The following is a 25251-nucleotide window of genomic DNA, read 5'->3' on the forward strand; positions in this document are numbered from 1 at the left end:
TGCGCGCTTTACTTGTGTCTGGAAGTGTGACACAAGGCTTTTTTTTCTTTTAAGCGTGCCGGCAGTATTAAGGTTCAACAAAAGTCGTGAGGATCATGATGATATATATATAATACGTGTAGACAAAATCAGCCAAGATATCCGCTTTTAGAAAGGTTCCGTAAAATTAGGGAAGCAGATTTGAGCAACCCTGCAAGTAAACACATATGATTGGTTCCTCTACCGCGTCCAGATTCCTTTACTCGTTTCATTCCATAATTTCCAAGGCAGACATCGTCAGCCTGGTTTGACTCTCCAGTAACGTTGCGATGTTTTGCAACATTTTTATGACCAAACAAAATTCCCTTGATCGCAGAAACAAACCTCACCAAACCAGAAGTTTTAGGGTACAAAATAGTTATGGTTAAGAAGTGCTCAGAATTTGCCGAAACAAAACCGGAATGGCAGAGAGGACATGGCATTCCTCAATATATAATGTAACCACAGCGTTGCTTTCGTAGCTTCATTACCCCTTTCATTCCCCAGGTCCAAATCTCAGTTCCCCCCAAATTCTCGCATATGCATTCTTTGGGATTTCAGTTCTGAGAATTTAATGTTTAATCAAACAATATCCTTTAGCTGATATTTTTTCTTCCAATTTCCTTTCTGCTCGCCGGAAGTGGTCATTCACAGGGGTGAAATAGTTCAGTACGAGAATGGACAGAATGCCCGAAGCTCATTATCTGTGGTCGATTGAAACCAGCTGCATCTGCTGGCCCAGTACCATCGCAGTATAAACAAGATTCTTTTTGTCTGTGTGCTGTGTGTCGATCGAGCCCTTAATCTGGAAGAATATGACCTATTTTCACCATCCATTTTGAGATACCTTATTTGTACCCGGCTTTGTGGATAAATCTTAAACATCAGTGACTTAGGTTGTAGAGAAATTTGTCGTTGTTCACTCAGCTGGGATGAAAAAGCATCAATAACACTGTTACCTTTTTTTGTTTTGCTTTGTCTTTTAACGGAGCCGACATTTGCCTAAGGGGCCGGTAATTAAGGGAGTTGGAGCTACAGACTGATTTCATGGTACTCAAAACTCATGACTTTGTGTAGAAAGAAAAGGTTGTCATTCAAGTTGAAAATGAAGCGGATAAAATCGCCTACTTTGGTCTTAAATAGCATTAAGAAATCTATAGAAGAATTTCGTAAGCCAAAACTTTAGTTTTCAACAATGCCACCAAGAGGTAATAATTTGTTATGGGGTTAGTTGTCTAAGTTTCTAAAGAAATTGCGAAGCTGCGTCGGTGGAGGGTACTATTACAAGATCATTTGGTCGTATCAAGTGAGTTGATAATGTGAATTGACCACCGTAGTTTTAAGCGTTCACCCTCCGATTCTTCGCGCTGACGCAGTACTACCGCTCAAAACGACAAATTTAGGATCTCTTTAGGGTGCTAAATTCACGTTATCAACTCAGTTGATAAAACCAACTTATTTCATAATTTCTGCGCAGTGATTGTTGCAATTCTTTCACGAAAATTGAAGGCAAGCGGAAAGCGCCCCGAAGTCCATGAACAAAAACGGAAATCGCTTAAAACTTAAATAGGTTCATAACTGCCCGGTTGTGTCTGAAGCAGCAATAGGACACGCCAAGGATAAAAATTGTTAAATCCAGTGATCTCAGTTTTCCGGCTTTTCTCGCTAAAAATAACGACACGTTAACTTTCTACCTCGTCACCTGATAAAGAGTGTAGAAGTATTGCAGTCAAAACGTTGATCGACCGACTTTTACATCGTGAGACGAACGATGAAATGTTCATGTTTTCTATAACATTTCCCAGACTATCATATTTGATTTGCGATATTGTTTCCAAACTACTTATCACAACAAACAAATACAATACTTTCGACCATAATTTTAAAAACATATTCCGTCGCTTGATATTCAGTACAACCAAGAGAACATTCTCTTGGTACAATCTACTCTTTTGTTAAGAAGTTACCTAACAAAAAATGTATTGTTGTATTCTCTTTTTTCTTCTTTTCAGCAGAAACCTAACCGTATTTTGTACAAAAGCTTTAGTCTCCGTCGAGACACTGTATACGTCTCAAAGCATGAATCTGATGAAGAATAACCTTTCCGTCCTATCTAGATAGAGATTAAAAGGGAGATAAGATATGCGTATAAATGGTGACGGTATTCCTTGCTTCGGGAAGCTTTATTTATTCATTCTTTCATTGTTTCAAAATTAACCAGTACACCCTGAAAACGAGGCTTGGGGTTAAAAATGGCGTCTTATGTACTTAGTTCTTTGTAGGGTCATCAAGTTTGATTCCTCTCTCCCGCCTATCCGCGATACTTCAGTCTGAGAAATTATCGATCTCCCTCCAAATCTTCTGACAAATGCCTTTTTTTTCGTCGAAACTGTGGCTGCACTGCATACAAGGGTGGAGAAACTCACAGAAATGTTGCGCTAGACCAGCCTTTTATACTGCTACATTAGTCAAAACTGTGATTTCTTCAAGACTTGATACATCATATATCAGTTCCTTTTCAAAACTTGTCAACATGGCTCGAACCTTTCTTCAATTTCCTTCGAAGCCGTTACCTTTGAGTTATCCGTCTGCATTCCACTTCACAAGTTTTCATTTATTATTTACGTTTAAGACCCGCACAAATGAATAGAAAGGTAAAACCCAAATTATCATAAAACCTGTCTTGCTACAATCTTGAGGTGAAAAATATTAAATCAACCTGTCATTTGTGCGAGACATCAAGTACCTCCTGTCTTCTAGCCGATCTCCGAACTCAATCATTAACTCATCATGAAGCATCGGAGATATTATCGAGAAACTAATTTTCTGCCTTCAAGAGAACAACAAGGTTACGAGTGTTTTTATTTACATGGACAGATCTTCACCAACATTTTCGCAATCATAACTTTTAATTTAGTCACCGTGTTATCATTGTTTCCATCAGATCTGAAATATCAACTTTCTATTATATTTGTGTATCAACTTATATTTACAATTTAAAACAAATCACCCATGTAATTTTTATCTACAACCCAACTCACTTAATGAATATAAACGATCTTATGTTCGATACGGAGCCCATTTTAAGCGCAAAGCAAAACAATGATGTCACTGACGTAATTGCATCTGGGTGGAATTTTTGTCGAGATTTATTCCTCACTTTTTACATCGTCGTGTGTTCATATCTCGGAATCATTCATATCTTGGAATCATAAACATTACTGGTTGTTGATTTGTTGATAACGGAAAATTACTTGCGATCAGAATTGAAAAGCATTTATTTGGTCTTGTCGCTAATCAAATCCCTTGAAATCATTTATGAACTTCAGTCCGGTTTTTTCCGCAAAATGCACGTTTTCACTATCAAGATCTAATGATCAATTCTCCTTCATCACTGCTGTTTGTTTCTTATAATATTCGCTGCGAGAATTTGATGTTTGATCAGAAAACTTTAAGCGGTGATCGATTTCTGTTTGCTCTTGTCCCCTGGTTGCTTGTAAATGTGTTGATTCCGAAAGGAAAAATTATTTATTGGTTAGTAGGAAAAAGAGAGGGGAATAAAAGAACGGTTACTTGGGAAACTGTGTTCATAACCTCTTTGCTTAAATTATGAGGCTTGATATCAAGAGAACATGATTTTCTCGTTAATTTCATTTGTTGATGCCTTACAGTATCAGAGCAACAGTGTGTCTTTTAGCAACGAAAGCTCGCCAGATCTAAAATACTACTCTGCATTGAGCATTATGGATAACAACCTTTTTCAAATTGTTACAGGGAAAAGCTTAATTCTAAACGGAAAAGTAATTCTAACCGGAGTTATTCAAGTTTATCTATATAATGCGGGGTCAACATGGCTCAGGAAATCTTTTTGGCTGTTTTTAGTTCGAACTATTATCTGATATCATTGAAGGAGTTGGGTGAGAGAAATAGTAAAGGTTTCTGGAATTGCTTCAGGTATTATTGAAGACGGTTCCCAGGACCCTTCTATCCAAGTTTGTTTTTATTTACAATTCTATGAAAAGAGTTGTTTACTAAATTTCCGTTCGCAATAACAGCCGTGGAACTTCAACAACAATGACGTCATTGGGAAATAAACTCATCATACTCGCAAGGTTGTCATTTATTCTGCTGTCATGTACTTTCAATTGATTATTTTGTCTCTTGCTAGCTAGCTCTAATCGATCATGACAATGGGAAAGAAATTAAACATCACAATGAATTTTTAGTTCATTTCATAAAATTTAATTTTTAGCTTACTTGTTTTCATTCATGTTGTAGCACCTCATTCATCAAAAATATCAAGAAGAGAAATTAAGGAAAACATGACGTCATAGTTGTCTTCACGACTCAGTTTTCTGACGCAAACTTCTTAAAATGGTACCATCTCCTGGGATAACGCAGTGATAAAATACCGCAACAGGCATTTCAGATGAATTCACCTGCTGTTTATCTTAACAGCGTGAGCAATAAAAGTTCGCTTCCGTTCTATTTATCGCGAAACACAGCAAGCACGCTGTAAACTTTATCAACCATTGTGTCATGTACAGAGCCACAGTTATAAGCTTGATCATAATTAACTAGCTCACTACACGACAAGGTACCCCTGTGGCAAAAGAGATTTAAGACTTCCAAGTCATGTTAACAAAAATCTACATCGAAACGAAGTGAGATAGTGCGGGCATTGACAGGCAGTAGTGATTGATAACTTCCACCATCATAACGCAGACATGCTCATCTAAAAGTGAGAACGTGATTGCCGAACACAGTAAGGTTTCATGCGAAGCTCTCGAGAAAATTTCAGAGCCGACCACGACTTGAAATCCGGAGAAAATTAGTTTGCTGGGGGAACTTCAATCAGAACATGATTCGTTCTGCTGCAGTGCGTTGTTGAGTTGAGGAGCGAATGGTTCTCAATTTTCGTCAGAAGGTATGCATACATGTAGATTATGTATACATGTCGATTATGCACTTCTATTTGGCAGTATATGGTTTGTTACGCTATGTTTCCTAACTTATTAGGAATTGCGTAAACACTTGCATTCTGTAGATTTTTAAATTTCAAGTCTGCTACGTTTCAGGTTACGATTGTCGGTACCAGTTTTATTTCTGATAGTGGAAGAATAGAGTTTAGTAAAAATCGCCAGTGGGGAATTTTAAAAGATTGAATAAAAGAGCTTAATAACAATTAAACCTCGGGTGTAACGCCGGCTAACAACTGAGACCTCCTAGCGTTTTCAAAGGACTTCTCAAGAATATAGACGAACAAAGTTTTCCTAAATCTGGATCAAACATAGATACTTAGATTCCGTCCAAGTAAAATCGATCTGTTCGTTACGAATACGGCTTCCTTGTGCAGTTCAGTGAATTAGACTCGGTGAAATTCTGTGTAGGTCAAACCCTGATTCAAGAATAAAACACTTTTGGAGATCGCAGACGGAATGCTACCAAATCTAAACATCCGAAAGGATACTTCCTTCAACGCAAAACTCCACACTGTATTTTCGCCTTGAAGTCTTGATGTTTGTTTCTAATACGGTAAAGGAACAGATGTTTCAAGGCAATACCATTTTTGAACCCGATGTAATGCGGTATGCCTTCGGTGGTATTAACCGTGTTTTACACATAGTGATCACTGAGTGTGTATCCCTTTTTTTCTCTTTTTTATTTTTTGGTCATTTCCGGCCGCTGTTGTACTTAGCCTGTGAAAAAAAAAGGATCAATTTGCCATACAAGGCACACAAAATGATAAGCGAATGCGAAAACATTGCGGCGAGCACTCGGCGAGTCAAACGTACATCCCCAGATCGCTCTCGGTTGGCCAACACGCCGGTCCGCACATATTTTCACTCTCTTTCCTTGAGGCTCGGGACAGGCAGAATGATTGGCGCGCAGGTCTTGGTTGGAGCTCTGGCTTGGACCAACATCGCAGAGTTCTGGGGGAGGAGGGTAGAAAGATAATTTCCTCCCAGAGTACCCCTCTCTATCCAGGAGAAAAGTGAGGGAATATACAGGGAAATTAACGAATTCAAAGTTTTGAGTAGTGGGCCTGTAATAAATTATTATACCAACCTGACGGATTAGAAATATTTATTTATGGAAGGTTTTCTGTGACAAACAATGGGAAATACTCAGAAATTCACCCACTGGACCGAGATAGGATTTTAGCATCCTCATAGACAAAAGTCAGAAATCAAAAGCAATCAGTGAACGGTGTTATTTACCTTCATACATATCCACACTGAGCAAGTGCTGAATTCAACCATGGAGAGAACGTCGTTAGCTTTTGAAAGCCTTACAATTCCGTAAACAAAACAAAACTGGATTATTTTTAGTTAAATCCAAATGTAAGGTCACTTTTTACAAAGGTCGAAAGCAAAGACACAAAAGAATGTAAATTAAACTGGTGCGTTTCGTCTGAAATCATGAAAATGAACTAAAGAACAATTGAGTGCTTCAGGTTCATGAATCTTTCAGGTAATGTCTGCCTTCACCTGCCGTCACAAATTTAGAAGTTGGAGGTAGTTTGTTTTTATGTGGGAAGACCTTGGACGTATTTGATTAGCTTCGTCTTGTAGTGAGACCAAATCGGTAAAAAAAAAAAAAAGAAAAAAACAGGCTATTTTGGACTTGAGAAATAAAAATATCGAAAAAATTATTCAAAAGCAGCTAATAAGTTCAGCGATGTGAAATTTTGACAGCTCTACAAGGTGTAACTCAGCGGAGGCATACTGCGATATAATTTGAATTCACACAGAAAAAAAGCATTCAAAATGAAGTATAAGACTGGTATTGAGTAACACTGGTGCCTTGTTTTTTGAAGGCTTCAAGATTACTTCTCATTGAAACAATCTTATTGAAAAATATTCAAATTTACAGCAGTTGCTGAAACCATGAAACAATAAACTTGACTTTGGGGATAACTCTTTGATATTTGGGTTCGTGCGCAAAACATCGATCAAATATATCAAAACATTTTTTATATATTTATGCGGAAACTTCTCTCAATTGTGAACAAAAAAAAGGAAACAAACCTTATACGCCAATCTTCTTGGGTCGTGAAAGTAATGACAGAGTTTCTAATTAAAATTAATTTGTGTTTGGCTTTGATAACCAATATTTGGCACTCACCAATGTAACTCTCGCTATCTAATGGTGTGTCTCAAGAATTAACCAAAGCACGTTATGAAATTTTAATTCAAGACACTTAGAGGCGACTGAAATGAATCTGCTATCTTTAAACAGTGGTCGTAGATGAAAAGAAATATGTTGCGGATTATTGAATCAAATTTGACGGCTACTGGTTAGTAAATTTACCAGATTATTGTTTAAAATCAGAACAGTCCCGTTCGGCAAGTTCCATAACAACACGATGTAATGTATTCCATTGGATGTTTCAGTTTTTAAGCCCCAACAACTCTAGCTTATTCTTATGGATCAGCTCAACAAAAAATATATATTTAAAACGCGCTTTGGTAAGTAAAAATCCTTTTGTGGTTAATCACACCAGTTTGAAAACTTTTGCTTTGAACAAAAAAAAAAACTTATTCTAAAGTTAACATTTGAATTAAACTTTGTTTATTCCAGACCAGATTACTTATTAAGCGAAAAACATTGAATATCGGTCAATATTGTCGTTTGGTTTAGAGAAACCCTTTCAAGGATATTTTGTGCAGGATGTGATTTTAAAGAAATTATGGTTGTTACTGCCGGCGTCAGAAATATATTAGAGAAGCCGTCTATGCGAGAGGTAATAAATTCCTTTTGTATTCTGCATACGCCTGACGACAGATGTATTCGAAGTCACATTTCAAAACTGAAGTAAACAACATAAACCTCTTCGAGAAACAACTCGCCAATGATGACAAGTTAAGAGTTTCAAACAAGTCACTCTGGAAGAATACATTTTCATCGAACGAGAATCTTGTAGCGAGTGCTTTTAATGGAGCGATGTGGCACGAATTCGCTAAAAATGTCATTTTGTGGGCAGTTTTCTACTTGTGTTTGAGAATGATCCAAAAGTTATTCGTAAAATTTCTGTGCTTAGGTATTGATATCATGTTGTCATACAGTTTGCAGTTTGATGATAAATCGTATATTTTTCTTAAATTCAGTAACGATCTCCAAATTCATATTGCTGTAAAATGTGCTGGTGAAGAAGTAACTTCTGAAGCTCGATGTTCAAAGTTTTATTGGATACTGCAGATATCACCCATCGTGTGTGTTAATGGTGCGCAAGAATGTGACAGGTTTATTTTTCGCTACAGAAAGTGAAGCGTCATAAGTTTCTGCCCTATCTGCTCTCGCTCGAATAAAAAAGAATTTGTACTTTACTTAGAAATTTTACGAGAATTTTAAGAGATTCTGAATTAAAAAGAAAACATTATCAAAGATATCTAAGAGTTCAAAGAATCCACAAATACATTCCAAATTTTAATGTATGGTTTAATGATTTGTTTAGTTTAAGTTTAAGTTTAATTCATTCGCCACAGGAATGGCAGGAGAAAGGAACAGAACTTTCATTCCAATTGACACCTAACCCCTTTTTTTTACCCACCCATCCCACCCCGGGGAGGACATCCATCACACAGTAATCTCGTGTGTGGGAAATTAACGTCTCCTACCCCAACCCTGCAGGAGACGGGACCTCCATTTATCGTCCATATCCGAGAAGACTAGAAAGACATTATTACAAAGGCAGCACTTTCTTCTCAGTTAATTAAAGACCCTGAGTGTTGGTCCGGCCGGATTTGAACTCACGACCTCCCGCACAACAGTCCAGCGCTTTACCAATTGAGCTAACTGGTAAGATTAAATTGAAGACGGTTAGAGAGTAGCAGTCACGTGTAAGGATGGACACGTGTAAAGATGGACACGTGCAAATCTATTTCTTAATAGGGGTGGCATAATTCATTGCTGTAAGGCTGTAGTGATTTCATTTGCTAGAACATTTCTATCTAAAGCCATATTCTCATGTTCCCTTTTCCCTTAGCAAGCCCATTGGTTAAGAAAAATTACATACTATGTGAATCAATCAGCGAAAAGAAAAACTTGTCGATGACACTTCAATAGGAAAACCTTGCTGATGCAGAATTGCACGCTCTCAGGCCTCAAGGATAAAATTTTCCTTGGAAGATTTTATCCTTTAAGTCCTTTTGTTCGAAGACGGGCATGTCACTTCTTGAAGAGACTTAAAAAGAAAAGTCTTAACATATTGGGAAAACTTTCCCGTAAAAGATCTCAAGATAGCTAGCTTTTATTATTTTTTATGTTTTGCCTCACAGTCGTAATTCCTCACTTAAAAAAATTGTGATGAGAGTTTACCTTTTTATATATTGTATTGGTTTAAATTTACGTCACATAAATACTACCTCTTTAGAAATCGAAATGCTAAGTGCCAAGAGAGTTTCCTTAACAACAAGTTATGATGTAATATCTTTTAGGGTATATTTCCCTATAAATGTATAGCAATGCGTGGTCAGTCAGATAAAAGTTTGTTTGTAGTCGAGAAAAGTATTTTCCTCTCCCAATAGATCATCGAGCTATACTTTATAATTTTTCTCGAAACAGATTGGAAGACAATTTAGGCTTTGCACTTATGATGACTGCATTAGATGGTCGTAGTTTCCGAATCATTGCTGCCTGTTTCCTTTCGTTGTTATCATCAGGTAAGAAAACGTCGATTGGAATTCGCTTTTCTGACCTTAAATTCTATTTGCGCATCAAATTACGTTAAAAAAACTCGACTGTTTCTATTGCGACGATAAGTGATCTGTTAGCAAATTTCGTTAGAATACATCCCGCTGTTTATCAGTTTTAGAACTTGGTTTCCTATTTATAATCTCTTGATATGTATATTTTTTAAAATTATTTTCAGTGCAAGCGGCAAATCCATCTTCTGAACAAGCATTGATTAGGACTCTTTTACATAGTTACGATCGGAATGCTCGGCCAGTGCTCGACAGACGAAGACCCACAAACGTCACGTTCGGACTTGAGGTTGTTCAGTTAGTGAATGTGGTAAGGGTTGCGCCGGCCGATATAAACGCAGCGGTCAAATGTCGGGTATGCATATAGTATTTACTCGAATAAGCGCCGCGGCGCTTATTTAATTTTTCGCGCCATAAGTGCGGCGCTTATTTAAAAATTGTACTGGACAAATTTACTTTTTCTATATTTTTATTCAACGGTACACTTTCTATCTGTCAATTTTCCTATGGACTGATGCTTAACTGATAGTAAATCTAGAATTACAAGAGAAATCCATGCGGTGAAAAAACCCCGAGCGTTTCATGGTAACCCGAGCAGAGAAATACAGTCACTTTGAACTAAAGAACATCACATTTAAAGAATATAAATTGCCGATGCTGAGTTAAAATTGTTTAGTTGTGTTTTTCCTGGTTATACGGAATTCCTCGAGTAAGCGCCGCATTGGGGGTGCGGCGCTTATTCGAGTGAGGCGCTTAATCGAAGGCGGCGCTTATTCGAGTAAATACGGTAAGTGGATCCATTTTGGCCGGACGCGCTTCAATTTCCCGCCAAAACTCTTCGATAAGAAACAACCGTTGTCACGCAAAATATACGAACAAAGTTCCAATGTCTATTGATCGGTTGAAGGAAAAACTTCTCAATGTGAATTTCCGAACACAACCTCTATTTGATTAAGCCTATCTTGTTGATTTACCATTTTCTTTTGAGCTTTATCGAAAGGCTAAACGCGTTTAGAAGACTAGGTCTAACTGGCTTTCTATGACTGAATGCAAACGCCCCGCCGCAGTTACAGTGTTCACACATGCCTCGCAAACGTTTGACCGCTTTGTTGCCGATACATGATAACATGAAGATTCCGCCTTTGTAGTGATGTCATTGGTAGTTTTGCTCTCTTTTATGAATAAGTCTTCATGCGGTATTAAAAAAAGTATTCCCTGTTCACGTCTTCCTTTCTATAAAATGATCAAATTAAAAGATGAAGTAAATTTCTCTCTTCTTTTTATGCAAAGGATGATCGTAATCAGATGTTAACAACAAATGTGTGGGTCAGACAAGTAAGTTCATTTTCATTAATTTTTGTGATCACAATGAGTTTAATCACCTTATGGAACTTAAAACTTTACTAAGTTTATAATTCCCTTCTTAAACCCAACTTATAGATATTTTTAACCTAAAGCGCCAACTGTTTTCAACGACTAACCCTGGAAAGCTGGTTTACTTAACTACACTTCCTTCGACAGATTTCAACAACTGCCAACACCATATGACACGACGAAGTTACTACACTTGACATCACAAACGATAGATAGATAGATAGATAAATAGATAGATAAATAGATAGAAACTTTATTAACGTGTCAAAGAACCTTCTAGTTTGGGAGATATCCCATACTAAGGTGGGGACACAAATAAAATGGATAAACATTATTTACAAAGAATATTACCTACTTAAGAATAAAATTAAGTCATATCATGCATGAAAAAGAAGTATGAAATGAATTAAGAATTACATAGAACACAGCCCCTGCAGCCATCAGAGAGCTAAGGTCACGCTTACGTATGTGGTTTTTGAAACTGGCTAATGTTGTGTCTGATCTGTCATAAGTTGTCAGTTTACTCCATAATTTAGGTCCTAAATAGCGTAGTGAATGTTTGCCGTAAGTTATTGTGTTGTATCTAGGAATAGAAAAGTCGGCCTGTCTTAACGAACCGAACATAACGATGAAGCTTTACCCAAGGAACGACAACTGACCGATCACGACCGACTGACATATGCTTCTTTAGTGTTACAGCTGATAACAGCGTGACAAAACTGACCAGTCATTGTCATTTTAGAGGTGGAGAAACGAGCTGCTGACCTGGAAATCGGCAAATTATAATGGAGTAAAAACAATACGAATAGATCCAGCATTAGTGTGGATCCCAGACGTTGTGCTATACAACAGGTATCTCTTCAAACACAAATTAACAAGTTTTCGCTGATTAAAAAATAAGCTTGAGATAATACGTGCGCTCTTACTGGTCACAAACCTATCGTTTAGTTACGTCTCAAATTCTCCCATCATCCTTCAGGGGTTAATTACGGTGGGAGGCTCCAGAAAAGACTCGCTAATTTGTGATTGGTTCAAAAAGTACACTTCGCGCCATTCACTCGACCGTTAAAGTTGAACACCTTAATCAATAAGTCACAATCTGCACTACACACACGTGGTTTTGCGGGTTTATTAACTTTTACACATCTCTTTGACCAAATTTAACTCACTTTAGGATCACTGAGATGTGGACAAACAGTCAACCTCATACATAAACATTTTTTATCTTTCCTTCCCAGTGCGGACAGTTTTTTCAGCGGAGGCCTTGAAAAATACAAGACACGCGTCATTCTGGAGCAGGATGGTCGCCATGCCTGGTACAGTCCAGCTTCTTTCCGAAGCACTTGCACCATCGACGTAACGTATTTCCCTTTCGACGAGCAAACATGCACTATGAAGTTTGGCTCTTGGACCTTTGTGATTACAGACTTAGACATTGAGGCGGAAGACACACCCACATTCTCGGACAAGTATGTAAAAAGTGCTGAGTGGGACCTCATCAGGGCTTCTAAGAAGCGAAATGTCCAATTTTACGAGTGCTGTAGCATTCCTCTTGCTGATGTAACTATCGAGATGGTCATTCGACGTAAGCCACTCTTCTATGTCTTCAATCTAATCACACCGTGTATGATAATGCTGACTATGATTCTCCTGGGGTTTTTTCTTCCACCTGAGTCAGGAGAAAGAATCACGCTGAGCATTACGGTCTTATTGGCCATGGCTGTCTTTTTGCAGCTTGTAGCGGAAACTTTACCTCGTAACTCAGAAACTATTCCCCTACTCGGCAAGTTCTATATCACCATAATGGCGGAGATATCTATGTCCCTGATGTGCACTTGTTGGGTGCTGAACATCCATCACAGAAATTCCGGTCGCTCCATCGTCAAAACACCTCAATGGGTTGAAATAGTTGTCCTCGGCTGGTTGGCGAACATTCTGTGTGTAAGAAAACCAGGCGTTGAAACTGAGAAGATTCCCATAAACAATAAACGGGGAGACAAAGATAACGACTGTAACGACGATGACATCATTCAAGTGAAAGTTTCGCCTCAAGACCTCAAGGGAAAATTATCTTTGAACGGTGAAGCGCATGCGTTGTTATCGATGAACCACGTGACCCCTGTTTGTCGATCGATCACGCAGATTCAGAAAAGATTCTCGCAGCATAATGGTAATGCCAAAAGTTCTGAAGAAAAAGAAAATGAATCAGGGGATAGTTTGGCTCGTGACTTAGCAGTGTTGGCTGAACATGCAAAATTTAGTCGAGATATCGAAGACAATCAAAAGAAATGGAAGCATGTTGCTATGGTGATGGACAGGTTCTTTTTCTGGTTTTTTATTCTCACCGTTTTGATATCAACGCTGGTAATTTTTAAGGAAAGAATACGTCAAGGACGGAAAAGCTCTTAAAGACTTGTTGACAGTATTTAAAGAAACTAACATATAGAAAAACACACTTTGAAGTTTTCCTCCATCTGGTCTAAACCCCTAATTGTTATCAAGGTTTACTCCAAAATTCCCTCCATCCTTATCACTTATAATTATTTTTAGCTAGAGGCCTCTGACTGTGTAAATACTGGAGGGGTCTGGACTCCGTTCTTCTAAAACCTCCTCGAGCTTGCCCGGTTGTCAAAACAAGGGGCTTAGAATGATGAATATGATTTTAATTGTCTATTCACCTTTACTTTTAGTACACGTCTATTAACGTGAAACATTGTCAGTTAATGCCCTGAGTGCGAGCGATTTTATCAAGCGTATCTCGGTTATTGTGGGCGAAAAAATCGCACCAGCTGCAGACCTGTAACAAAGCGACACTTCCATTCAGCCAGTTTATAGATAATAGAACTTTTTAATACCCAACCACGCGTCTGTGTTATAATTTGTATCGCTCAGCATGTAAATTGAATTACTGTGACAGTAAAAAAGCAAAGCCGTCGAGGTTCCTTTGTCGTAAGTATTAAATAAAACTTGGTTTATCAATGAAAATCTATTTTGGTGGATTGCTGACATTCGTCAATGTTTTATGAATAGCTCCGAAACTTTAAAATCAACGTGGCTGATGAAATATTTTCGTTTGGCGCACCCCGAGTTCTGTTTTTCTAAGGACTCATGTTGGGGTTTTGATTAAAAGTTCAGAGAAATGTTTGCATTTTCAAGAAAAGTTTTCCGGATGTCTTTTACGAAGTAATTGACGCCATGATCGCTAATGAAAAGAGGTCGGAAGAGGATCAAATCCGCCAGAGGCTAAGAAAATAGCGTAAGGAACAGTTGCCAAACATCAAAATCAAGTGAATTACGAAACTGTGGAAGTAACTTCGCATGACATAGGCTTTCCCCAGGTGATGTAAACAAAAGGTAAGTTACTTTTGCCTGGAACAAAACGTGTTTGTTAAAGCTAGGCTATCCACTATTTCATCAAGATAATTCAAGTAAGAAAATTATTGTCTGATTTTATTTTACGAAGTTGGGGTGTTGTATATAGAAGACGTATTCATTACGTTGTGTGTTGCAAAATGAAAGACCGTCTCAATATATTTTATAATCGAAAATTATACACCATGAGACAGTTGCTTAAGGAAAGGAAGACTGAGCGAGTAAACATTATAGTTTTGTATCGATTTTACGGAACGATTTCTTTTATAAAGAACCTTTTTTCTTATCCAACAGAATGAGCGTCAAATTCGCGAATCGATATTGCAGTCCCCCTTTTATCTCCGATCCCTTCGACATTGCAGTATCTGAATGTCATAGTAGTATGTGATCGTGAATAGGAAGGTTTTGTTCAGTACTTACATGGTAAAAGTACATTAATTGCGAATGTTCGCGAAACAGTGGTTTTGAAGTGTTACTTTGTTCTAGGCTTCCATCAATTTGAAGAGACCATGTTATGCACACTATTATAAACCTCATTTAATAACAGTCGTGTGGCTCTCATGCCTCAAACAGCGCGGTTTAGCGAACACTATTCATTTTATATCAGCTTTTTTCGCTAGAGACGCTGAGTTTAAGATCAATACGGTTATTTCGAATTTTTTTTTTAACCACTATGGGCTGTCTTTAGACAATTAAAAAAAGTCAACCCTTCACTCGAAAGATTCTCAAATGACGTTCGTTTCTTGACATAAACGAATCAACAGAGCTAACATTCCAAGAATCTCAACCTACACACATCCTCATGTAATTGCTTTGGTGTTCCTAGAGGAGTGGATAGATACGCCTACTAAAGGTTATCGAAACCGCGAGGTCGAAAGATTGCGGGTTAGATCTTTAACCAAGACCAAGTTGCGAGTTAATGTCATTTTCATAGGTCCGCAGCGTGTGCAAACTATCTGACATGACATAGCAAGTTGTTATCGCTCCCCTGCCCCCCCCTTTAACTGGCTTCCCCCCCCCTGTGATTTTGTTTGTTGTATGAGTGTTAAAAAAAGAAATGCGAAACAATCAATTGATCAATAAGATCAATGCGAGGCACCCTCATTATTGCTACATATTTTCTTTAAGTTCCTTTTCACAACCCTCGAGTATAATCGTACCTGCTCGATGTCTGAATCTTCCTCCCAAATATCAATAGTTTTTTTTCATACAACCCTTTAAAATAGACTCATGTAAGGTTCCTGAAGAAGTGAAATTGCTCAAAAAAGCAACATGACTTCGGTCGAGAGTCGAGACGTTAGAACGTTCGGACACATGCATAACAGAGCTGGGCGTTCGAATACGGCTACATTATTTATATCTAAAAGATTCCCAATAAATTTTCTTGCATGTGCTCCACATTCGATTCGGATAGTTTCATCATGTTTCATAATTTTCCTGAAATCTTTAATTCTCTTGTAGATAAAAACCCCTGGACACACCCATGAATGTGCACGAAGCTACTTGGACAATTGAAATACCCATTGAAATACTCTGATTAAACTCTTATAAATTACTTTTATGCCATCAAGAACACAACAAATGAAGCTTATGAAGGCTAATTGAGGTTCCAAAAACTAAGACAGAACTTGGAAATTTGCAGTTTCATTTGTTAAAGATAGCAAGCGTGGGATAAAATCAGCGTAACATCAGTAATGTGGTTACATCTAGAAAGTCATATGCAAAGTAACTAGGGTTGTCAGCGTATTGTTCAGGTAAAGAGAAAGATTTTTGACATATAATAGAGATAAGGTGTGCATCGTGATTAAAAAAAATACATCAGGCAAGATAAGTACGTTACTGTAAGACTGAGCTCAAGATCTTTCCTATGAATAAATTTTTACAGGACGCTTTTGAAAATACTGTTCTCAAGCAGAATGAGGGATGCCGCTCACACGTGAAATTAGATGGTGGCATCGCTTTCAAGAGCCTGTTCACAGTCACCCACCATAATTGTTTTGAGGGCCAGGGGCGGACACACTCAGGCTAAGCTTCTAACGAGTTTTATTTAGCCGAGTAGCAGAGAAGAGTACTGCGCAATCCAAGCCTGAGGGGTTCGATTGTGCATAGGCAACTCATTTCTTGTTTCTTGTTTGTTCCACAATCGTAAGAAAAAATCGTTTTCTTTTCATGCGGTACCGAGTTTTAGAAGCAGATTGTCATAGTTGATGCTTGGAAGAGTCTGCGGCATCTTTGGATTTCTCGAGGTTACAAACTTTGATTTGTCAAAAATTAGCTCTTCTTTGAAAATCTCCTTTGCTATTAGAGAAGCAAAAGATCCCTAACCGCATTATTCAAAGTTAATTTTATCTAGAAAGGTTGCCAAAATTGCGAAACTACTGCCAGCTCTCGGAGCGAGAGAAGAGAGATTACGCGGCGTGGAGAATTAGCTTGGGGATGAATTTCACTAATCAAGCTGCTGTTTGCCAATAAGTCATTGTTGCAGATCATTGAAATAATGCTAATTTGAAATCACTTTTTAGCGTTTTTGTATCCCTGCTGCCAAACTATGCTCAAATATTGTCAGCCAATAGAACAGGCGAGAAAAAATGGGTTCCTTCTCGTTAACCATAAAACTATGGCATTCTTAATGAAGCGATAAAAAAAACCTCGACATTTGGACAAAAACTGAATTCTTTATTAAAACCGAGTGTCCTTATTATTCTAACGATTAGTTGCTTTTAATGATTGCCATTTAAGTACAGGAATCTGTACGAGGTTTGCCAAATAAAAGATCCCTGAATTTTGTTGATTCCCAGAAATAATTTTGCTTATCTAAGACATGAAAAGAACAAGGATATTAAAGAAAATTTGTATTTTTGTATTCAATTGACGGCTCGTTGTTACCAATTCTTTCTCTCCCATTAAATCCATGACAACTTTTAGATTTTCGGAAATCAATAATTAAAAAGTTTAGGGAATTTCGCATCAACTCGTGGGAATCCAAGACGTGCTTCTAATCAAATTTGATTTGTGTTTTCGACCAGTCAGAGAGGAAACCCGTGCAGGTGGTAACATAATTGACCAGAAGCTAGAAGATAAAATTGCTTCGAAACCACTTTGTCACGAGCCATCGAGACTGAAAAAAATTCATCAGGATTATGGTGTTGGAAAGTGTATTCGTATAGTTCCACACCTCTGGTGCGTGTTGCCTGTTGTAGCTAATTGATTAGGAATTGTTGATGCTACGACTCCCGTGAGGTGGTCATTCACGGCTCCAAGTGAGATCCTTTTGAGTCAACCTCTGGGGGACTGTATCTTTTTGGATTTGATGCCTTCTATATCCTTTTAGTCACCCTTAGGAGAGTCAATTTTGGTTTCGCCTCTTTGGTCTAAGTGATTTGTGTGGAAAGTTATGCCACTTTGAGCTATCACTTCCAGAACCTCACCAGCTGTATTGGGAAAACGAAAGAAGGAAAATCACCCGCAATTTTGACATTAAAGTTAAGTTCTCATTCTCATCCACAAGGACGAATCGAAAGGCAAGTATCATGATGAGAAATATTTGAAAATCTTTTGAGTTGTACGTGATATGTGGACACCTTTGTTGAATTGTATATTGAAGGCTTTTTAAAAGCTTTCACGCAGGTGTGAGTGCTTACGACAGCCTCTTTATCAGACTACACCATACTACCAATTAAAATGGAATACGATATTTTTAAGAAGAATAAAATTAGCAATCGCATTTTTGCGCAAAAAACTTGATATTGTTGACCATATTTCCTTGCTTTGCATTGCCACGATGCTTTGGCAATTTGTGAATATATATTTGATTTTAACCCTTCGTGGGCGAATGTTAAGTGCGTATAATTGCATTGTAATTTATCGAGTTTCTTTCATTACGTCCAAAATGTCCAACTCTAAGTACTGAACAATATCGAGGATTAAAAACCTGAGTGTTTTTTTCTTTTTTATTAGAGATCTTTTGACTTTCACAAAAATTGCTTACCGAATTTTTACTCAAAAACCGACAAACCTTAGATATCTATTTGTTCGTTTATAATACGCTATGAATCTGATTTTGAACCCTGAATCTTAAAATGATAGGAATTTCTTTGAAATAATGGTCAGCTCTAATAGTTTCTCTATTACCTCTTATGCATTCAATGTTGTAATCAGTCCAATTTTGTATTTACGAATTAACGAATGGAATTTTAATAGTAAAAAAATTTGAAAGTGTTGACATAGTTTTAAAGCTTGAAAGAATGACCATGGCTCGTTCGCATGACTGTGTATAACACGAGCACCTATTAGTTACTTGTGAATAGAGTTTTATCAAGCAGGGAAAAAACTTTGTTTCTTTATTGCTCAACACTGTCACAGCCCGTCTGAAAAATTGTTGTAAAAATCAGCTGCTGTACCAAGTGCAGGAAGTCCATCTCAGCGCACCGTAAAACTCCATCTTTTCGACCCTTGTAATTCATCAGAAAATTAGAGGATATAGCATGAGATAGCTTTGCCTGCAATAGACTCCAAATTTGCGTGAATATCAATTCAGATAATTTGGTAAAAGACAATATCCCAAACATACGTTAGACACCCGTCAAATATAAGTCAGTTGACGTCAGTCATCTTCAGATTTAAAAATTACACTTTCCAGGCTCAAAGAGCAGCAATTCTCTTAAGACTGTCCGAGGTAATATTTTTGGTGCTAGCCCATGGATTTGTAGTGACGTTTGATATTTGCTTTTTGTTTGTTTATTATCTTTTTTTGTCTAATTACTTAAACTATCGAATTATTTTTCAGTTAAAATTTGTCGAAATAAATTTGCGCCGTTATTACTTATGATTCATTCAGTAATAACGATTATATATATTTCTATACAGGAATCTTAAAAGAAATGAATTCATTCACATACAGAAGTTTGGTCCTCGTTGTCCTCATTTCCTTGGGTAAGCAGATATCAGAATTTTACCCGTCCAGTATTGTAAGATAAAACCTTCATTGGTTTCACTCTTATCTTTTGTTCTAAAGTATCTGTTAAATTCTGCGGAAAATTCCCCAGATTCTCTGTCTGTTTCTAAAATAACGGAAAACTGGCAAATCCTCGAAGATTGTTTACAGGATAAGCTCGTTTTGACAGTATACAGAGTAGAAACGCAGTCTCAAGAGTGCAGTGAAAATCGCCATCTTTTTCACTGGCTCTTACTTATGAGGTATTGGAGGACATGAATGGTGTCATCAATGGCTAATCTGCTTCTTTATCACGTAAAACAAATACATTCCATACAGAAGAAATCAAACTAAAGTAACAACATCAGTGACACACTCGGCTGCGCTTCGTGTGCCCTGTTATTTGTTCTCACCACATTTTGACCTCATCTGTGATATTTCACTGAAAAGAGGCACGGAAACATGGAACCTAGTTATAAAGTGTATTTTCCATCAATAATGTCTGCTATATTTTAAACAAGGAGACATTTTCCCGTTTTGTTTTACTTTTTCCTCTTACGAGGACGGCTTTCTCCTTTCAACGTAAAGTAATTGTCATTGTTTTTTACTACTCAGTTACAAGAACAACAACAAAAGACTTTACACCCGAGGAGCGACTTATCACCACTCTGCTTGCAAATTACACGAAGGAAGCCCGACCAGTGAGAGACCCCAAACAAAAAGTTGTAGTTACATTTGGATTTGAACTTGTCCAGTTGGTCAATATTGTAAGTGGGAGCAACTAAAATGCAGTTGACACTAGACAAATTACTCTTGTTGTCTGGTCAACTCAAGAAGCATTTATTTGGAAATTTAACCGAGTTGAATTCTTTTTCCTTTAAAAACGTTGCGTTATTTGCTGATTCAGCTGACATTCTCAGTCTCTCATTGTATTTCAGGATGTCAGAAATCAAATGATTACAACAAACGTCTGGGTTCGCCAAGTAAGTATTTTCAAAGTCCTTAATCCAGAGTAGCATCAAACCTTGTCTAAGTATTTCCAAAGTTCACCTTGCATTCACCATTCGTTCATTCACTGATTCACTCACTAACCTACCCAACCAACTACACATATCTTTCTTAAGAAAAGAAATGGTACTCTTTTATCAGAAATACCAAATCTTTTTCAGGACGGTTGTAACGAGAAAAATATGCCCACCGAACTTAATAGAATTTTTAGTTATCATATTTGTTGTCTCCAGATTTGGGACAACGAGCTTCTCACGTGGGACCCTAAGGATTATGACGGCATTCAGACGGTCAGACTGGACGCATCCCTGGTCTGGATTCCAGATATTGTCTTGTACAACAGGTTAGCACTGACTAGTAAGAAACCCTAGTCCCGTTGGAACGAATTTTTAAACGTATTCTTATCGTTTGCAGCGCGGATAATGAATTCAGCGGTGGTACTGATAAATACAAGACTCCGGTGATTTTGTCAAGTAATGGGAGCTGTAGTTGGTTTTGCCCGGCTTCGTTCACCAGTACATGCCCTATAGACGTACAGTACTTTCCATTTGATCGTCAGAAGTGCGTATTGAAATTCGGCTCTTGGACTTACGAGGTAATTCTTGCTTTTTATGACTCAAGCAAAGAATATTGTTGTTATGCTATATAAGTTTCTTTCAAAGCGAAAATATTTAGCCGAAAAAAAGAGTACTCAAAATTGTGTGGTTCATTTTCCTCTTCCTTGGCTCTCACGCGTTGTGCAAAGCCAAGGAACGGCTGCGAGAGGCCACTTCTGAAAAGCAAGCTGAGGAGATCATGAAGACGAAAATAACGATGACGATGACGATGATAACGTCTATGACAATAACAACAAGGATAATGGTGACGATGACGATGGTGACTTTTATGACAATGACAACGAGGATAAAGATGACGACGATAATGACGATGATAACTTTTATGACAATGTAGACGAAGATAAGATAACCATGATAATGACAACAATGACTTTTATGACAATGAAAACGAGAATAAGGATGATGATGATGATGACGATGATAACTTTTATGACAATGACATCGAGAACAATGATGATGATGACGATGATGACGATGATGACGTCTATGACAAAGACAACGGTGATAATGATGACGATGACGATGATGATGATAATGATGATAATAATGTGGTTGACGATGACAATGACGAGGACGGAAACAATTTCCTGAAATGTTGTGTTTTCGTTTTCGATGTTGATATTCGTCAAGGCCAATAGTTGAGACTGATGTCATTGTTTTGCTTTGAAAGCAGAACATTTTTGATACGAAGGGATGAATCGACTGTGCTCCATGTTATGAATAAAAATCTTTTCTTGATTCCTCTGTTCTTGAAGGTAATAGACCTCGACATGAAGGAGGAAAATGGATCTTCCCAATCTCAGTACATACAAAGCGCCGAGTGGGTTCTGTCCGGAATCAAAAAACAAAGAAACGCTAAGAAATACACATGCTGCAAGCACAAGTTAGCAGATATCAGTATAACAATTATCATGGATCGGAAACCTTTATTCTATCTTTTCAATCTTGTCATACCATGTCTGATAATCCTCTCCATGATTCTACTCGGCTTCTTTTTGCCTCCGGAGTCGGGTGAAAGGATCACACTCAGTATCACAGTACTGCTGGCTAATGCAGTCTTCCTTCAGCTGGTAGGAGAGAGCCTCCCTAGGAACTCTGAGACAGTGCCTCTACTTGGGAAGTTCTACATCACTATCATGGCGGAGATCTCCATCTCACTGATGCTGACGTGCTGGGTCTTGAACATTCATTATCACGGATCAGGGAATTCGGTCAAGGCGGTGCCCCTATGGGCTCGTATCATTGTACTTCAATGGCTCGGGTACATACTATGTGTGGGTAAACCCGATGGTAGTTCACCCGATATTCCAAACACAGACCTCAGATACCACCAAGACGACAGCAAGAGGAGAGGTGCACCTTTCGCACTCGACTGGGAAACCACCTTTGCACCAGCCGCCAACTGTCATTGCACGAGATGTATAAATGCAAGAGGAACACAATACAACGGCGAACGAAGCCCGGACGAGTCTAAACTAATAGAAGTTAGGTACACCAGAGATTCATCTCCCGTGGACTTTCCCGAGCCAAGGCGAGAAAAACTCCCAAGGGAACCTAAACTCCCAGAGGAAATTAGCGTACTTGCAAACAGCGTGAAAGAACGCGAAAAAGTTGAGAAAAACCAACAGGACTGGAAATACTTTGCCATGGTGATGGACAGGTTTTTCTTTTGGTTTTACTCTATGACTATCCTGGTGTCTACTTTAACCATCTTCTTAAGCCGTAGCGACGAGGACATTGGAACATAAACAAAACCAGTTTCGCTGAAGTCAACATAGATTTCCTGCACAAGGACACAATATCCAAATCTCTGTTGAAAAGTTAGATAGCATTATCTTGGGCAAGAACCTCCTTCAAAATCAGTCCTTCGCCTTCAGTCTAAAAACGTTTGACAAAGGGTGCTCAATATAGGTCACTTGAGCAACATGACTAAAGCTTACCGTGCAAGTTTGGTGGAAAAATCCACAGTTGATAAAATGCCACATGGATATGCGTGTTATTCTAAAAGTGTAGTCAATCCAGGTCTTTTAAACAGATTTATTTACCAGCCAACAAAGGAATAAATTTACGTTATAGAAGAAAGGCTAGCCCACATAAGTCGAAGCCTGTTTATAAGGCTAAGTTTATCGGTGTAATATGGCCCTAAAATCCACTGTATATTGCAAGGAAGTTTTTTCTCAATTATTTTCGATTTCTAATGCCAAGAACCGACTTAAGGAAATCTTTTTTAATTCCTTAACTCCAAAGACCTGCAGATGCTGAATTCTCCGTCGAATTTATTTTTAATTTCTTGTGAACCAGTCGGGAACGTAATGGATCTTTCTCTTCTAATGACTTTCAAATTGAAGTATAGATATTTAGAGAAGTTGATCGTTTTTCACTTTTGGGAACTTAAGGATTAAGATTTTGGCATTCACCTCTTTGATTCTTAAAAAATATCGAAGTTCCTGTCTTGGGCTGCAAATCGGTTTAAGGTAGCTGCATGCTGCAATCATTCTTGACCTAGTTGCTAGGAGAAGGTCATGACTCGGTGAAACGGGCTACCAATAGCTGTTTTATGATGAATTGTCTCACCCTTCACTGGGCTATTGTATCCTTTTAACCATAACAAAAATCGATCGTTTTTGCTGATTTAAAAACTGCACATTCAGTTCAACAGCAATGATAAAGTAGATTTAATTACAATCGATTCAAGTATTCATTTTCCGTAAATTGATAGCTTGCAGAGGATATTCGCTAGACTCAACTATTCCTTAACTTAGATACCGTACTTCCTCGAATAAGCGCCCCATCCCCCGAAAGAGCACCCACCCCCCCTTGGGCCATAACTTCAAACAAGCGTCTCCTTCCCCCTCCTTCCTCACTGTCTTAAATAGAAGGAATACAAAGGAAACCTGATTCTCTATTGCCATTATATTTATAGCTTTTAAAGCTTATACAGAAACGGAATCAGTATAGTTTAATAATTTCTTAAGAAGTGCCCCCCTTCCAAAAGACGCCCCTCTTTTTTTAGCCGATATTTTAAATAAGCGGCCAAGTGCCAACTTGGGGAAATACGGTATTTCGTCGATGATGTGTAGCTTTCAATGTTTCATAATCTACGAATTGTCTTAATTTCTATCATTGACATAAAAGAGTGCATCGAAAGTGATGAAATATGCTTCCATCGTCAAAGTTTCTTCTGATAGTTGTTTCTCGAAGACACAAAACGTGTTATTGTCAATCTAACGTAGCTTCGGATTAAAACACGTTCTTAACGGAATAATATATTCAACAAATAATCATTGATATTGTTAAAATGATTCTAAAGTTTTTCATCACTAAGCATGTATGCTATATAAAGACAAAATTGAATTATTAAAATTGACGATGAAACAATCTGGCCGTTTGTATCATGTTAATACGTAAATATTGTTTGAAAATTACCTGCCATCGCAATTGCAATGATAAGAATCTCAGTCAGTCACTGTAAATAACTTTTACCATTGCCCATTAGCTCCAATGCTGTTTACTTGTGCACAGAGTGTTACGTGATATATATAGTGAAGAAGGCTGACTGTTTAAAGTAATGCTTAAATAAGTTGTTCGATTTGCATTTCTGCAATAATTTAGCGAAAGCTGAAACTTTCTTTTCTCTGTTAGAAAAAAAACTCGAAAAACTGGGAAATTTACAAACTCTAAGTAAACGTTAGCTCAAAGAGGATGAATAGCTTTGAATCCCACCTTCTGCATGCAGTTTGTTTTCCTTTTTTTAAAATCCTTCGCCGGCCAAACTACGATAAAGTATTTACAAGGAAGTATGATAAGGCTAGTCAAATACAACAATGTGTATGGCGAGGAAATCTAGATGAAACTGCGAGGCTCATAGAAGGTTTGGTTTCCTCCCAAAAGAACAAAAGTTCGTATATATAGTACAGTACAATATAATATAATACGATAAAATATATTATTAAAAACTGGATCATTAGATAACGCAATTCAAGACTTTTTATTGGCTTAGCCATTATGGTATATCAGCCAATATACCATAATCTACAAATATGGTAAGCGTACGCGTCAGCTTAAAATCAAAAGGGAGCTAAAAAATCCAGTTTCTTCTTACAAAATGATAATTTCTTGAGGGCGTTTTTAATAAAACAATTATTCCACTCGCGCTTGTTGGATATGAGATGATTATGGCCAACTTGGCGCTACGCGCCTCGTTGGCTATCTATCATCTCAT

The 25251-nt window shown here is 37.8% G+C and overlaps 2 protein-coding genes across 18 annotated transcripts; both read left to right on the plus strand.

Moving 5' to 3' along the window:
* Nucleotides 1-4491: 4491 nt before the first annotated feature.
* On the plus strand, nt 4492-14084 carry LOC111337877 (neuronal acetylcholine receptor subunit alpha-10). 16 transcript variants are annotated; one of them, XM_088735095.1, is made up of 7 exons: nt 4492-4945; nt 8731-8820; nt 9586-9683; nt 9893-10035; nt 11016-11060; nt 11842-11951; nt 12338-14084. In XM_088735095.1, exons 3-7 carry the CDS (start codon nt 9614-9616, stop codon nt 13506-13508), a joined length of 1539 nt encoding a protein of 512 aa, XP_088591221.1. In that variant the 5' UTR covers nt 4492-4945; nt 8731-8820; nt 9586-9613; the 3' UTR covers nt 13509-14084. The 16 variants fall into 16 exon arrangements, with proteins under 16 accessions (XP_088591221.1, XP_088591216.1, XP_088591220.1 ...); XM_088735085.1 differs by lacking the exon at nt 4492-4945 and adding exons at nt 7058-7490; nt 7663-7765 and having other exon boundaries at nt 8130-9683; XM_088735089.1 differs by lacking the exon at nt 4492-4945 and adding exons at nt 7058-7490; nt 7663-7765 and having other exon boundaries at nt 8731-9683.
* A 104-nt stretch (nt 14085-14188) lies between these two features.
* Nucleotides 14189-24407, plus strand: LOC111337908 (neuronal acetylcholine receptor subunit alpha-10). 2 transcript variants are annotated; one of them, XM_022944298.2, is made up of 7 exons: nt 14189-14453; nt 19338-19403; nt 20020-20171; nt 20343-20387; nt 20646-20755; nt 20827-21007; nt 21785-24407. In XM_022944298.2, the coding sequence occupies exons 2-7, from the start codon at nt 19352-19354 to the stop codon at nt 22775-22777; spliced, it is 1533 nt and encodes a 510-aa protein (XP_022800033.2). In that variant the 5' UTR covers nt 14189-14453; nt 19338-19351; the 3' UTR covers nt 22778-24407. The 2 variants fall into 2 exon arrangements, with proteins under 2 accessions (XP_022800033.2, XP_088591223.1); XM_088735097.1 differs by lacking the exon at nt 14189-14453 and adding an exon at nt 17561-17992.
* The last annotated feature ends 844 nt before the right edge of the window (nt 24408-25251 follow it).

This window comes from Stylophora pistillata, chromosome 10 (assembly GCF_964205215.1).
Source record: "Stylophora pistillata chromosome 10, jaStyPist1.2, whole genome shotgun sequence".
Classification (NCBI taxonomy): Eukaryota; Metazoa; Cnidaria; class Anthozoa; order Scleractinia; family Pocilloporidae; genus Stylophora; species Stylophora pistillata.